Below are 16,343 nucleotides of genomic sequence, written 5' to 3' on the forward strand. Positions count from 1 at the left end.
GAGACAATGGGCCCTTTTACCAAGTTTGGAGTTTTATAACTCTCCCGCTGGTCGCACCACTTGCAGACAGGCCAGCCACCCTGCCTGCTTTGCGCAGTCTGCTAAAACCATCCCCTGCCGGGGTCTGGTCCGTTCTGCAGCACATTAATCCAGATTCCTCCTCAGTGCAACTGATGCGAGCAGCCACTCTCAGGGGAGCCTGGCCGGGCAGCTCTGCCCGCTGCAAAATCAGGGCCAGAATTCACCTGCCTGGACGTCACGGGCACAGCTCTTGTTTTCGGAGAGCAGCCCAGAGCTTTGCAGGCCCACTTTCCTCCTGGGCAGTCCGAGGAGGGAACTGTGGTTGGCAGTCCCAGCCTGTCCGCCTTCCTGGGCCCACACTGCAATAGTGCACAGGCCTCTTTCCCACACAGATTCAGCCTTCGGGACTGGATCAAAAGCTTTCCTTATGCCCATGACTTAACCCCGTCAGTCTTCTTGTTACTTCCTCAATAAATCAGATTTGTTAGACATGGTTGCCTTTGTGAATCCAGGTAGACTGTCCTTAATTAAATCGTAACTTCCCAGGTGTTCCTGTCTGGATCCTTGCTCCTCACTTTCTCTGTGGTGTCTCCGTGCCAAAGCCACGTTTCTCTGCCCTCCCTGATTTGTCCAGGGCTCTTTCTTAAGTTTCATTGTTGAGTCAGCATTGTTTCCCTCACTCTGTCCAGCTTTCCAAAGGGATTTTGAGGGGAACCATTTGAAATCCCCAGGCTGGGTTCTCGTACCTTCCAGAAAAAGGCCAGCCTCACAGCTCCTTTTCTTCTCTTCACATCCTCTGCACCCTGGACGTCTCAGCTAGCATCAATCTCTGATTTTCTTCCTTACCTATAAAATGCAAAAGTCAGATCTGTTTTAGAAATTTAACCTATTTTCTTCTTCATCTGTACTAAGTCCTTCCAAACCCAACTTCAGACAAAATAGCTTTGCTGTTGGATAAAAAGCTACTTCCTCATCCACACTCTTTTCCCAGGTGCCAGTGGCTCGACGTTGTGTCAGCTCAGTGCCCTGGTGGAGTTTTGTTTGTGCTTTGAACATTGTCATCAGGATTCATGTCAGGTTCTTGTGATTGTACTGCTCCTCATGTACCTGTGCTGCCTTTTCAACCTGCTCATGCCGAGAAGCAGCCTAGCTCAGCTGTGAGAAGCTTGGCCTCAAATCCCACCCCTCTGTTTGCTGGCTGTTGATCTCAGGCAAGCAATTATCCTCTCTGCACCTCAACTTTGTTTTTTGTTTTTTTTTCCAGTATGAATATGATGGTAATAGTACCTACCCCATAGAGCTGTTGTAAATATCATATATGTTAATATATTGAAAGATATAAAAGTGCCTGCATCGTTGTGTGGACATGGTGAGCACTCTATGAATAGTAGCTATTATTAGTATTATTCTCATCATCATCAATCCTCATGTGACATGCTTCTCATTAATGAATGTCCCGTGGACTTACAGCCGTTAAATTGTCTCATGAATCTTTGAAGGGTGCATTCCATTGTTTTCCCTTCTCTTCACTTTATCAGTTGCCTTATTTTGACTCCACTGGACCTTTTTGTTTTCTTTCCTAGAAGGCTTGAACCTTGTCGTCCACATGCTTCTCCATCCCTTCATCTTTTCCACTTTCATTAATATGGAAGGCAAACTTGATTATGCTCATTCTTACTTCAGAGTCCCCACATCCAGGAAGCACGCCTTCTGCTAGTTAAGGCTAAGCTAGTTTTACTAGCTTACACTAGCTACACTCACTTCTCCTTTGTGTGTTACTTGAAGAGATTTATTAATCAGCTCACTCTAGTCATCACCTGTGCCCTAGATACTTTTCAGTGAGCTAATATCTCCTTTTACTAGTAATCGTTTGGAAAATGCTTTTTGTTTCCTTGCCCTGTCTTCCTTTCTCATCAGAGCTGCGGAGCATCAGATTCCCAGCCTCGTACTCATGTTCTTCACCATCTGACTCATAGGACTGGGTTCTGAGTGTCCACCTTCAGAGTTCCCATGTCTCCAGCAAGTTCATTGCTCTTATTCTGCACAAATTGGTCTGTGGTTGTCTGTTTGGTTGTGCTCCTTGAGAGCACGGTACCTTTGAAACGTGAATTCCTTCACTAACAACATGTTTGACTGGGAAAACCCAAGTCACCATTTCTCTCCTAGAAATTTGCACTCCATTGATTGGAGAATTCTGGAATCTATACAAAACATCTTTGTGAAGTCTACATAAGATCCCACATGCCCACAGATCTGCCATTGGGGTTTGCATGTAAGTAGCAGAGGGCAGGCTTTAGGTCAAGACCTGGGAAAAACCATGCAAGCAGAGCCCACTGAGGAAGAAGCAGCATGAGTCTGCCCAGGTGCAGAGAACTTCTTGGAAGGAGCATCCTACTTCTGTTGACAGCCAGGCTCTTGTTGAATTTAATAACCATGCTTATCACGTAGACCCTGTGTACTTCCAAAAAGGGTGTGAGGTCACATATACTGTTAAAAAACATGCAAAATAGACTGGCTAAAATTAAAATTTTAAAAAGAAAGAAAAATTAAAGACCATTTAGAGGAGGATGAGTGGGACTTCTGGCCCAGGCTCCAGGATGACTTAGGCATCACTTCAATAATACAATGAGTAGGACAGATCTTTGCAGGACCCATGAGCCCAGGGGAGGGGCCTCTGAGGCATGCATAGCCCAGTCTGAATCACTGGTGTTGATCACCTCTGGGAAGGAAAAAATATCTTTAAAAATGGTGTTTATCCTTTGGTAATAAATTCCGAGAGATGGCTGAAGGACTTAAAGCTGATTTTTTTTCTTATTCTTATTATCTTTTAGTCATTCCCAGACTTTTGACAGTGAACATGATCATTTCTATAAACAGAAAAAAACTCATATAAATAATAATAACTACTGTATATTGAACTCTTCCTGTGTGCCAGCACTGTTCTAAGTGCAATATATGGACCAACTTGTTTATTCCTCACAACAATCCTATGAAGTAGGTGTTATTGCTATCCTCATTTTTCTGGTAAGGAAACTGAGGCAGAGAATTGCTGTAATGATCCACGGGCACATGATGTGGATTCCAACCCAGGCAGTCTGGCCCCTTTGGTATGCCTTAGTCTTCAAGGACTCTTTATCACTTCCTCATCATGTGTGTGTGATCCTCCCCTGAGGGGTACAGAAAGGATGGAGAGTGCCTTGCACATAGCTGCTGAGCAAATGCTTGCCTTGGGGTGTTGTTGCGAATATTGACCCATCCGATTCTATCTTGAGTCCAGCTGAAATCCCTTCTGCTGCAGTGTGAGCCCCTTTTCTTCTGCCCTCCAGTCAACTCACATTCCTTCTTCCACCAGAGAAGACTCTGGTGGAAAACTCTGTCTGAGTCTTTTCTTTACAAAGCCCTATTAACCTCTTCTCCTGGGGCATATTTCTAAGTCCTTTGGCCATTTAGTTTGTTCTTCTTTACACCTACTGCAGTGTCTCTACAGCTCATGCTTGAGCCCTGGGTCCCCAAACTAAGCACAGCCCACTTGGAAGCCGAGGCCAAAGCGGGGGGGGGGGGGGGGGGGGGGGGGGAGAGAGAGAAAGCATTTTGTTGTCTAGGTGCTCTGTGTCTGAGTCTGTTTTCATATTCTGGTTGAATGCTTGCTTGGGGACCACAGAACCTGTTTATCCACTGCTTCCCCCTCCCCCTTTAATTCTTGCCTTGGCCAAGACTGCATGTCATTAGGGGACTGGAAGTGCGTGCCACCTGTGCACCGGGAAAGGCGAGGCTCATGTCCTGATGCAGATAAAGAACCACCATTAGGAGAACGAGCTCTCGTTATATAATTATACACGAAACCTAAGGTGATCAATGAATTTCTGGGGAAAGCTCCCCTAGTGACCTCTAACACAAGAGGCAGAGCTGCAGGCACACAGTGGAACCAGAAGCATGACCCCCAGCTGTCACATGTCAATAAAGTGGATGCTTTGCATGGTCAGCAAAGCTGCTTCTTCTTCAGGGTGCAGACAAGAGAGACAGCCTCAGTGCGGGCTCTGGGAGAGCACCTTGGTGCTCCTTGGGCCCAGGGCAAGGAGGATGGCTCCCACAGAGCGGGGAGCCAGATCACCGTCACCAGATGACTACTTTCCGCTTGAAGATGTTTGACCTTTATTATGCCAACCACGCTGTGGTGCAAGCTGCTTTAATGTCCACTGCATTATCCCATTTGCAGATTTTTGACATCTGATAAGGAAAAATAAAGGTACATCACTGATGTTTTAATTTGCCTTTCTTTCATTGTGGTAAGCTGAATATCTGCACATGTGATTTTTTTAATGACTACCTAGTATTCTAACATACGGACACGCTCAAACTTGTCTGGATGTTTTCCTTTGCCAGGCCATTTTCATTTCTCCAGTTGCTCACTGCTGTATTCCAGGCAGTGGCAAGTTCAAGGCATATTCAGCTCTGAGTAGCACAGTCGATCATGCCCTTCCAGCCCCCGTGGGACTGAGAGCGTTGTTACTCCCCACCACTCTCGTCTCTGCTCTAGGCACCTCCACCATCTTGGAACTTAGCCCCTGGGGAGGTTGTGCCACTGACTTACCACAGGATTTGGGGCACGTTGCTCCCCTTCTCAAACCTCAGTCTCCTAAAATGGAAAAGTGGCATTTCTAAATTGCCCCAGCCTCACAAGGCTTTATTCTCACCCAGTGGTCTATTGAAAAAGCCCCAAACCCCCTTCCCTCCTCTGGCAGTGAGGACAGAAAACCATCCTCCCGTTAGCCCCAGGCACAGTCCTAGAGATTGTGGAGAGCCCCCTGGGGAGCTAAAACCTCAAACTGTTGCATGGTCAAGTTTAAAACTTTTTCTTTGATTAAAAAAAAAAAATCCCAAAATAACAATACATTATTTTTGTATGAATGCTATGCAGTTTTTATATTAATGCTTTAAATTTGTCCAAATGCTCTCTCTCCTGATTTGAGAAGCAGATATAGCAGCATGAGCTCAATGGGCAGAGACCCTGTGTGACCTTAAGTGAGTGGTTGTAACTTTGTGCCTCAGTTTCCCCACCTGTAAAACAGGGATAATAACGGTATGAGATGACTTTGAGGGTTTTAAAATCTGTGTCTAGTACATAGTAAGATCTCAGTAAACAGTATCTACCAGTATTATCTGAGTTTCCTAAGAATCTGATTGACACCGTTTATACAGCACCTGACAGTATCCCTGGGGTCTGGGAGTCCTTATTCAGGAACACTTTTGATGGAACGAATGAAAGATGAAGAAGTTGAGCCACAGAGAGGTTACAGGACAGTGGTATGTGTCATTGGTAAAACTTGAACCATGATACACTGGGTCACTTCTCTTTACCATGGGCTGCCTCTTTTCAGTCTATGCCAACCCACAGGTGGTTAAGAGCAGCAGTTTTCAACCCAGGGAGTTGAAGGGAGATCACAAAATCCATTTAGTTGGTCACAAGCAGCAATTAAGAGCACCGAAATCCATTAAAATAGGAGCTATCAGAGTAAGATGTATTTTTTATGTGGCTCACAGTCAAAAAAGTTTGAAAACATTGGTTTAGAGCTTGAGTATCTGTGTCGAGCAAACTCAAGTTTGAATCCTGATTCCTTAAGCTATTGAAAGTGATCTGACATCAAAGAAAAGTGAGGAGGATGGTAATGAAGATGATGATGATGCTGGTGATGATGAAGGAGGGCAGCTACATGTATTGAATGCTTAGAGCGTACCAGGCACTCTTCTAAATATTAGCTCATCTGATTCTCACTATAGTTCTATGAGATGAGTACCATCATTAGTTCCCTTGTGTAGAAAAGGAAATTGAGGCACAGAGAGGGTAAGTGATTTGTCCACAGTCATAAAGCTGCCTTCAGAGTCCACTTCTTAACTACAGTGCTATCCTGCCTCACAAGTCCGTGTTCAATAAGTGTAAGCTATTTTCATTATTATTGAAGGAAAGGGAAAGACTAGACTAATCATCTAAGCATTTGCCTCCAGAAAGCATCAGTGACCCTGGCCTTGGACCCTCCCAGGCCCCAATGCTGATCGGTCTGTGCTACTGGGAGTTGGGGGTGGGGTGGCACGGAGGCATGGAAGGGCTTACCTAATCTCTGACTTGCCTGGGGAATGTGAGAGGGGAAGGTCCCAAATGGCTTTAAGCAGGCACCAGAAAGAGGAAAAATGAAAACCACGTTAAAGATAAATTGAGCTGTTCTTAAAAGTTAGAAAGTAGACTTAATTAGGACCAGCTCTCCCCATCCAAAACCACAAAAGTTAAAATGGGAAAATATTTCCAGAAATGCCCATTATGTGTTGTTAAAAAATATCTAGAGTAAAATATATGTTTTATTTTATACATGCCTCCAGCTAAAAATTATGCTTTTACTCTCTCACAGAAGATGGGAATATGAACCCAAATCTAGAAAGCCCTGAATCAAATTTAGGTTACTTGCAAGCGTTGCAGTTTTCTATCGGCCAGATCTTATTCAAGCTCCTCAAAGGAGAAAAGATTAAAAAAAAAAAAAAAAAAAAAAAAGGCATGGGGCTGGGAAAGAGCCTTTCCCCACAGACAGGCTGTGGCATGTCAGCATTTGTTCCAATTCTATTAAATGGCCTTCCCGTCATCTCCCATTCGTGCCCACGATGGCACATCTTTCATCACTGTGTCTGTTGTCCTTCTCTGAACTCACGGAAGGGCCACATGTAATTAGAAGAGGTCAGCCAGGGGTGGGGGAAGGGAGCGAGGCTGACTGTTCCTAGATGGGACCTCCAAAAATCAGATACAAGGTCGCCCTGTTCACTGCCCGTCAGCATCAGCGAGACGGTTAGATGGCCCCGATTTCTCGGAGAGCATTTGAAGATGATTCATGCTATGAAAAGCTAATCCTTGTCTTCCAAATGGTTGGCCTTTTGTTTTAAACTACTGTGTAGGAAAACATCTTTAACTTGATTGTGTTTTGAAAAATGATTTCTCCATGACAAACTAATACTGTTTTTGAAAACGTAACTTGTCCCGGGAGACATTCTTCCTTCTTGAGTGTTTTAGCGGGTTGCTGGGAGTTCAGACACTGACTCTCACGATTCATCAACATTGCACAGGCTTTTTTGTCATTGTCGCCCTGAGGCTTACGTGAGCACCCCAAATTGAAGTTGAAAGTCATTTATTTATTGTTGTTTGCCTCTCTCCTCTTGTACAACAGCATTGGATGTTTATTCTTCAGAAATCTGTGCTGGAGGTCTCAGAGCAATATGCAGACACCACAAAAGTGCCTAAGATTCAGTGGGAAAACGGCTCAGCCCTGTCATACCTCTGCTTTGCACTAGCCATCAAATGTGCTCCCAAGCTGGAGGATGCAAGGTGTCCAGATGACATGGTAACCCAGGGAAGAACTAACACCAGTTTCCTTTTATCATTTTAGCTAAGAAATGCCATGGTGAATCGGAAGACTGGGAAATTTTCCATGGAGGTGAAGAAGACGGTGGACAAAGGGGTACATTTTTCTCAAACATTCTTGCCGCTTAATTTAAAACAAAGCACCGTGAAAAATTAGCTTTGAAAGCTCTATCTGGAATAAATATCTTTCGCTGAGATCATTTTTCTCTTGTCTTTACTTATCTCAAATAAGATTCATGTAGTACTGTTAACCTGATCATAGTGTGTCCATTTATTTTTATTGATTTCTGAAAACTTCGCCTAGCAGACTAACCATGTTTTCTTTTCTCTATGACTTTTTTTTTTTCAATCTAGAAACGGGTTTTGGTGATGACAAATGACTACTATTATACAGACATCAAGGGTACTCCTTTCAGGTAGAGCTGACCATAATACATGGACATTCCATCAGACCCATCAGTTGTGTTTGTACAAAACCTGCTGACGCTCTCAGAGCTCATCATCTGAAGATACCCAAACACCCTGCCGAAAGGCCGGAAAGAGTGAGGAAGGGGCTTTTCCCAGGCTGCTTTTGTTTTTGTTTTCCAGAAGGGGGAAGATGGTTCAGGCTCACCTAGGAGAACTCATTCAATTTGTCATTGCTTTGCATCTCATTATCAAGCAAATAAGCTTTGGGGGTTCCAACTAAGGGTGGAGAGACGAGTTCAGAGGGTTACCACGGTCCTTAACCATCTAACTTGCTGCCTAGTGGGTTCCATTTCACCTTTTGTTTACATAACAAAAAAAAAAGAAAAAATCCTTCAAGCTTGGAGGTGGCATATCCATCCCCCCATGTTGTGCTTCCATTTAAATTTCTCTGAACTGTCTTTCTGTGCTTGTCTACCTTGGAATCCTGTTATTTCTCTTTGTAACAATCCTGAAAAATGGCTTTGCCTCATTGCCTGCTTTCAGATGCATATGTGGCATTCTAAAGTCTCCCGCTACTGTTAACTAAGTGTTATGACACCTTTTATAAAATGTTATTTCCGTGGGGCTGCTTCCTGTTTCTGAACTGGTGCCTCGCAGAGCGAAGGAGAGAAAGAATTTACTGGCTATAGATTAGTCTGAAAAATAAATTATGGCATTATTGTCATATACTGCCAGGGAGCATGGGTGGATTCCATTTGGAACCAGGGCCATTGAGAGAACACATGACCACTAAGTGGGTTTGCCAAATAAAGAGACTGTGTTTTCAAAACATATTCTCTTACTTTAGGCAAAAACAGAAAAGAGCTTAAATCAAGCCAGTGAGAGTGTGAAAAATCTATTAGACTAGGGAGAGGGATGGGTAAAGAAGCACGCAACACAATAGTGTGGCTACGCTTAAATGGTAGGGGAAGTTTTCCTGTTTGCCCTTGAGAAGGGGTTAATTTTCCCTAGTCCCAAACTCTAGCGTCTGGAAAGACCCATCTGTAGCTGAATGTAAGGCAGGGGTGCATAAGGTGGTAGTGAAGAGCAGGGCACGGGGCCTTGGGAGGGCGTCCAAGAGAAGAACTTGCTAGAAGGGTGAGCAGTTTGCCACACCTCTTTAAAAACACACGAGAGCAGCCAACTGCTGCTGGCACTTCCAATCAGAAATTACTTTGAAGCAGCTGATTGAACCTAAGAAAAACCAACACCAACTATAATCAGTGGGGTTTTGAAAGTAAACTGTTGGAAAAATTGTTTACAGAACATGAAATGGAAATGTGAAAATGGAAAATAAAAAGTTAGCCCACAAGTCTACTCCAGTCGATGCTGTGGATTTCAAGGTCTGCTTTGTTTCTCTGCACAGTTTAGGTGTGGCGCTCTCCAGAGGACATGGGAAATATTTCTTCCGAGGGAATGTAACCGTTGAAGAAGGTAAGATGCTGCCTTGATCCATCTTATCCTTTAGTGTAGGAAGAAATCCCAGAGCCAACTAATGGATTAACTGAAGCACTTGCTCCTCTGTCTAACCCTCTGCCAAGTCCCTGGGCATTTGACTCAACTACTTATCCACTTGATATTACCTTCTTTGCCCAGTTTCGGAATGGTGGGAACCCCAACTCATGGTGGCCTTCCTTATGATTTCATTTATTTAGATTCTGCTTTAAACCACAGAGTTGTTGAGGCAACTCACAGGAATCATCCACCAACTACATTCTTCTGGTACATAAAAATCACTACCAGGAAAAATACAAATTGGTATAAAAACTCAAGCCCAGGGGAAAAAAAAGAAAACAAAAGTATGCAAGCCTTAGTCTGCTACACAGTTGAGCCACAAGTTTCCCTCATGTTTCATGGCAGCCTGGTCCAAAGGGAAATGTGCTCATTTAAATGATTTACATAGGTCAGAAGGAGTAAGTAGCACCTTGAGATTCCCAGATCCTCTTGTCTTCATAGAGTTTTGGCGCAGTGTTAAACTCCCAGTAAATAGTAGCAGTTGTTATAGCTCTTTAAACTTTAAAACTGCTGTCACACCTCTACTGTCCTTTTCATCTCCCAACAACCCAGCAGCTCAGAAAAGTTACCTTTCCCAGGATCACCAGCTCACAGGGCAGGGTGGGGCTGGCCTCCAGCTCACAAGGAAGAGTGGGGCTGGCCTCTGAAGGGCTCCACTCACCAAGTGGCCTTGAGTAAGTCACTTGCCCAATCTGGGTGTTAGACTTTGCATCTCCACAGAGTAGGAGTTGGACCAGACCAGTGCTCTTTCTGGATGTGCCCAGGGAGTATGGCCAAGAGCAGGAAGGTCAGTTACAAGTCAGGTTTTAATTGGTTAGAGCTGGTTACAAATGAATGTGATGAACTTCCAGAAGCTGGACCACCTTGTGGCTCACTCCAATGATGTAGTGGAGAATGAAGAATGAGATTGGTTGTCCCTGAGATGTGAAGTTCCGTAGATGGCCTTCTGGTTTACTGCTGACTGTCTGCACGTTGTTTTGCAGGTGTTGGTTTTGTTTCCCAAATGATTGTGAGATTGTAAGGAATAGGAAGGAGATTGAAGGGAGGCCATCGTGACCTGGTCAGAACCCCTAATGTGCCCACTGCAGAGCTAATCAACCACATGATCTCTCTTCCCAGAGACACGCAAGAGAAAACAGGCAACTTTGTGACTTGAGCAAGATACTCAACAAGATGTGTTCTCAGAGATGACTTTTTTTACTTCTAGAATTTTCTGGTTCTATGAACCATGTGTGGATCTGTGGCTATCACTGCCCATGAAGCCAGAAAATTCATGTCTAAGCCATCTGAGGTCAACCTGAGGAAATAGCTCATGGCCAGAACAATAGAAAGAGATTATTAATGGATTATTTGCCTCTCATGTGTCCATTCCCTTAGTCAGTCCTCAATACATGGGCCTGCCCCTCCCTCTTTTCTCTCTCTCTCTATACACACACACACACACACACACACACACACAGAGTTGTTCTGCATTGTCTTTTGGATTATTTCTTTAGTCACTGTCTTCTCCTTGCATGTTCCACAGCAGGCTGAGAGGTCACATAGAGAGAATTCAGAGCTAACTGTAACCACTATGCAAGAAATTAGTTTGAATCCTCAGCAAGGGGGAGAGTGCCTGGTTATCCACACAAATGAGGTCAGTCTTCCTCTCTCTGTTGGTCCTCTGTAAATAAGAGGGCTTACAATCCTGCCAACTTCACTGAGTAACAGAGCCTGAGAATGCTGCTTCCCCTTGGGCTAACTAGAAGAGGGTCTTGTCGTGATTATTGTTCTGCAGTATTCTTGAGAAGGAAGGAATTTCTTGGGGATGACAACCACACTTCTGTAGAATCTTCCATAAGGAATGCTACCCCACAGAATGCAGGAATTTTCAACATGCTTTGCCAGTGCTTGGTATTACAAAGATGGTGAACAGGTAGACTTTGCTCAAAGTATAAGGAGTTGCTACTGAGGTTGAAGACGTGGGCTGTAGTTCTGCCTGCTGAAATTGTTTCTCTTGTGAATCTCCCTGACACTTGATTTGTATCATTTATATATATTGTACATAGTAATTGTTCAATAAATTAGAGCTTATGTCATTATTGTCAGCATTATTAATCATCAGTAGATGTCATTGTGTCATTGTGTCAAGAGGACCAAAATCAGAGTTGAGAGAATTAGAGAACAATAAAATTTCCCTGGTGCTCTAGGAACTCAGAGAGGAAGCAATCAAAAAGATCTTCCCTTCAGGGTCTTGTCTATAGGTCCTATGAAATATAGCCAGAGAGGGCTTTGTGGATGAAGGTTGATGAGAACTGAAACTAGAAAAATAGAACTGACATCCTTAACCCGATATTCCAGAAAGGTAAGATCCCACCTCAGGGCCTTTCCACTTGTTATTCCTTCTGCCATGAGTACTCTCTCCCACATATCTACATGGTTCTCTACCTCACCTCCTTCAGGTCTTTTCTTAGAAGTCACTTTCTCAGTGAGCCCTTCCCTGACTACCACAGTTAAAATTGAAACTCTTTCCCTCATCTCTTCCCTTCTCTTGGTGCTCCCTATCCTTGTTCCATTCTCTCTTTTCCTTCATAGCCCTCACCATTAACTGAGATGCTATGTATTTTAATTTTATTTACATATTTCTTTTCTGCCACTAGAAAGTAAATACCATGAGGGTGGTGATTTTTGTTTTGTTCACTGCTGTATTCTCAGGGCCTAGAATAGTACCTGGCACCTGGTTGATGCTCAGTAAATATATGGAAGGAACGGAGGGAGGGAGGGGGGGAGATAGGAAAGAGAGGAGGGATATGAAGAAGGAAGGAAGGTTGGGAAGGAGAGAGAGAGAAAGATTGGGAGGGAGGGAAAGAGAAAGAGAAGAAAGGATGAATACATGGATGCATGGATGGGTGGATGCATGAATTGTCCTAGGGGCTACTCACTAGTCCATTTAACCCTCTCATGGAGTCTGTGAGTTACGCATTATTTTCTGCATCTTCTGACTGATATAACTCAAATAGTTGAAGTAACAGTCCCAGGATCGTTCAACCAGTAGGAATTGGAGCCAGGATATGGCCACTTGGGTCATATATGATGATATTCTATCTAATTTATTCCCTACTTCCTATAAAATCAAGCAGGAGTGTGTGATGATAGGTCTAGAATTTTGCTATTTATTTTATACATATGTATTTGAGGAGGAAACTGGAATCCTGAGTGCAGTAAGATGCTATTGGTCATTTGGGAAAACTCTGACATCCTAAAACAGGCTATGAGCATCATCAGAGTTCCTGAGGTCTTCACTGAGAAGTGTATGTCTGCTGATGACCCATCAAAATGAAATCACATGAAGATGCAAGGAAAGACAGTGATTTCATGGAGTGAGGGTGGTCTAGGGCATTCTATAAAAACTCCCAAATTCCCTGCAAGCCCCAGTTCTCCTAGCTACCTTTCCAAACTGATGACTCTTTTTTACTTACGATCCTGTAACAACTAGCAATTTTTGCTGGTCAAAAACAGTTGAGTATTGGCAATTTCATATCATTCAACCTATAATTTCACCCTCACAACCACCCATCAGTTAGGGACAGTTATTATTGCTGTTTTGCACATGAAGAGACTGACATTTAGAGAAGTAAAGTAGCATGCTGATGTTACACGGGAATTAAGTGGCCTAGCCCAGTTCCCAGCTCAGGCTCTATGGGGCTCCAAAGTCAGTGTTTCTACTATCATGCTACACTCCTCTCCTGGGGCTCACTGGTGTATCATTTATCTTCAAGGAGTTAAGGCTTTCCTGGGACACGGCCAGGGGAGTTGGCAGGGGTGGCCCAGTGAGGTGGAAGTGGGGAGAGGGTTCTGCCTGGTAAGAGAACCTGTTTCCTTTATTCAGAGTTCCTTTTCCCAGGTGGATATCTTTGGGGTTGATGTCTACCCTTGACCCACTCCGTGGCCTTGCCCTATAACATTTGAAGCACATGAGAGGATGCAGCGGTCAGTGCCCCACACAGGTGGTACTTACTTATTAACCCCTTTTCCTTGACCTCCAGGCCTGCATGACTTGGAGCACCCTGATGTGTCTTTGGCAGACGAATGGTAAGAACTAAACAATCCTCCATCAGCCTTGGTATTTGTTGTGTTCTTTGATTTCAAGTTATCTATCTTCCCTTGCCCAGTTCTCCTGGTTCAAAGGCAAAGGAAGGTGATGCTACAGATATTTACATGTTCTTGTTTGGGGCCATGTCATGTTCTTAGGTCCTACTGCAACACTGACCTACACCCAGAGCACCGTCATCTGTCTCAATTAGAAGCTATTAAGCTCTACCTCAAAGGCAAAGAACCTCTGCTCCAATGTGAGTGTGCTTTCAAATGCGCATTGGGTGTGCATGTGGTGGTGGTGGTGGGGAGTGAATTCAGAACCCTACTTCCCCTCAGTTTTCAAGGGAAGCTTTTCTTAGGCAGAGATTAACAGTCACATTAGATCTAGCCAGATATCAGCTTCCTGTAGGAACAGGAGAAAGAATGTGGGTTACCGGAAGTCACACGGAAGCAGCAATCCCAGTTTAACATTTTGCGTTGGATTTGTCCCCTATGAACTATTTAGTCAAGCACTTGAGTAGAATGAAAATGTTACAATTAGGAAGGGACTGTAAATATCTGCACCCTTACTTTACAAATGAAAAACATGGGCTGGAAATAGGACTCGTCTCACCCAAGGCCGTAATCTGGGTCTCTTGGTCTCTCCAGAGTGGGATCACCCTGCGACGTGCTGCATCTTGTGGTGTGTGTTCAGCTGCCTCTCCTCCTACAAGTAGTGCCCTCTGAGGGAGCTCAAGGAGTCAGAAATGGCCAGGGGCTGGTGCAGAGGGGGCAGGGAGAGAGCAGCAGCAGGCCTGATGCTCACAAGTGCAAGAGCAGTTCCTGGACTAGCATAAATCAGTCCCAGTAGCTCAAGTGTGGGAAGGGTGAGATTCACCAAAAATGAGCATGGCACCTGCCCCTACACCTGACAGATGTCACTTATTCAGTGACGTGAAAAGTTCTTTACATGTGTTATTTTATTACACAGAATAACCACAGCAGCCCTATGAGAGATGTGTAAGGAGGTTATCCAGCTCCTAAATTGCGTCTTCATGGAATGGATTTACTTTTCGGGATATGCTCTGGTAGAGAAAGGATCAGATGGACATCATATGAGCCCGATTGTTAATTTTCTTTGACTTTTTTTTTTTTAATTTTTTGTTTATTGCAGTAACATTGGTTTATGACATTGTAAAAATTTCAGGTGTACATCATTGTACTTCTATTTCTGCATAGATTACATCATGTTCACCACCAAAATACTAATTACAACCCATCACCACACACATGTGCTGAATTATCCCTTTCACCCTCCTCCCTCCCCCCTTCCCCTCTGGTAATCACCAATCCAATCTCTGTCCCTATGTGTTTGTTTATTGTTGTTATTATCTACGACTTAATGAAGGAAATCATACGGTATTTGACCTCCTCCCTCTGACTTATTTCACTTTGCATTATACCCTCAATGTCCATCCATGTTGTCACAAATGGCTGAATTTCATTGTTTCTTATGGCTGAGTAGTATTCCATTGTGTATATATACCACAGCTTCTTTATCCATTCGTCCCTTGATGGGCACTTAGGTTGCTTCCAAGTCTTGGCTATTGTGAATAATGCTACAATGAACAGAGGGGTGCATGTACCTTTACAAATTGGTGTTTTCAAGTTCTTTGGATAAATACCCAACAGTGGAATAGCTGGATCATATGGTAGTTCTATCCTTGATTTTTTGAGGAATCTCCATACTGTTTTCCATAGTGGCTGCACCAGTTTGCACTCCCACCAGCAGTGTATGAGACTTCCCTTCTCTCCACATCCTCTCCAACACATGTTGTTTCCTGTCTTGTTAATTACAGCCATTCTGACGGGCGTGAGGTGATATCTCATTGTAGTTTTGATTTGCATTTCCCTGATAGTTAGTGATTTTGAACATCTTTTCATGTGTCTGTTGGCCATCTGTATATCTTCTTTGGAGAAATGTCTGTTCAGGTCTTTTGCCCATTTTTTAATTGGGTTGGTAGTTTTTTTGTTGTTGAGATGCATGAGTTCTTTATATATTTTGGAGATTGAGCCCTTATCAGAAGTACGGTTTGCAAATATCTTCTCCCAATTGTTAGGTTGTCTTTTCGTTCTGTTGATGGTTTCCTTTGCTGTGCAGAAGCTTTTTAGTTTGATGTAGTCCCATTTGTTTATTTTTTTCTATTGTTTCTCTTGCCCCGTCAGACGTGGTGTTTGAAAAGATGTTGCTAAGACCGATGTCGAAGAGCGTACTGTCTATGTTTTCTTCTAGAAGTTTCATAGTTTCAGGTCTTACATTCAAGTCTTTAATCCATTTGGAGTTAATTTTTGTGTATGGTGTAAGGTAAGGGTCTACTTTCATTTTTTAGCATATGGCTATCCAGTTTTCCCAACACCATTTGTTGAAGAGACTTTCTTTTCCCCATTGTATGTTCTTGGCTCCTTTGTCGAAGATTAGCTGTCCATAGATGTGTGGGTTTATTTCTGGGCTTTCGATTCTATTCCATTGATCTCTGTGTCTGTTTTTGTGCCAGTACCATGTTGTTTTGGTTACTATAGCTTTGTAGTATATTTTGAAATCAGGGAGTGTGATACCTCCAGCTTTGTTCTTTTTTCTCAGGATTCCTTTAGCTATTTGGGGTATTTTGTTGTTTCATATAAATTTTAGGATTATTTGTTCTATTTCTGTGAAAAATATTGTTGGAACTTTGATAGGGATTGCATTGAATCTATAGATGGCTTTAGGAAGTATGGACATCTTAACTATGTTAATTCTTCCAATCCAAGAGCACGGAAAATCTTTCCATTTCTTTGTGTCTTCTTCAATTTCTTTCAGCAATGTTTTATAGTTTTCGGTGTACAGATCTTTCACCTCTTTGATTAAGTT

At 43.3% G+C, this 16,343-nt stretch overlaps 1 protein-coding gene across 1 annotated transcript in view; it reads left to right on the plus strand.

Moving 5' to 3' along the window:
- The window catches only part of CACNA2D3 (calcium voltage-gated channel auxiliary subunit alpha2delta 3), an 853,260-nt gene that overhangs the window by 669,860 nt on the left and 167,057 nt on the right, over positions 1-16,343 (plus strand). The window contains exons 18-22 of the mRNA XM_058561298.1: positions 7,446-7,517; positions 7,775-7,836; positions 9,234-9,301; positions 13,408-13,453; positions 13,613-13,710. Coding sequence (XP_058417281.1) covers positions 7,446-7,517; positions 7,775-7,836; positions 9,234-9,301; positions 13,408-13,453; positions 13,613-13,710 — 346 coding nt within the window. The remainder of the gene's footprint in view (positions 1-7,445; positions 7,518-7,774; positions 7,837-9,233; positions 9,302-13,407; positions 13,454-13,612; positions 13,711-16,343) is intronic.

Source organism: Diceros bicornis, chromosome 2 (assembly GCF_020826845.1).
Source record: "Diceros bicornis minor isolate mBicDic1 chromosome 2, mDicBic1.mat.cur, whole genome shotgun sequence".
In the NCBI taxonomy this organism is placed as follows: Eukaryota; Metazoa; Chordata; class Mammalia; order Perissodactyla; family Rhinocerotidae; genus Diceros; species Diceros bicornis.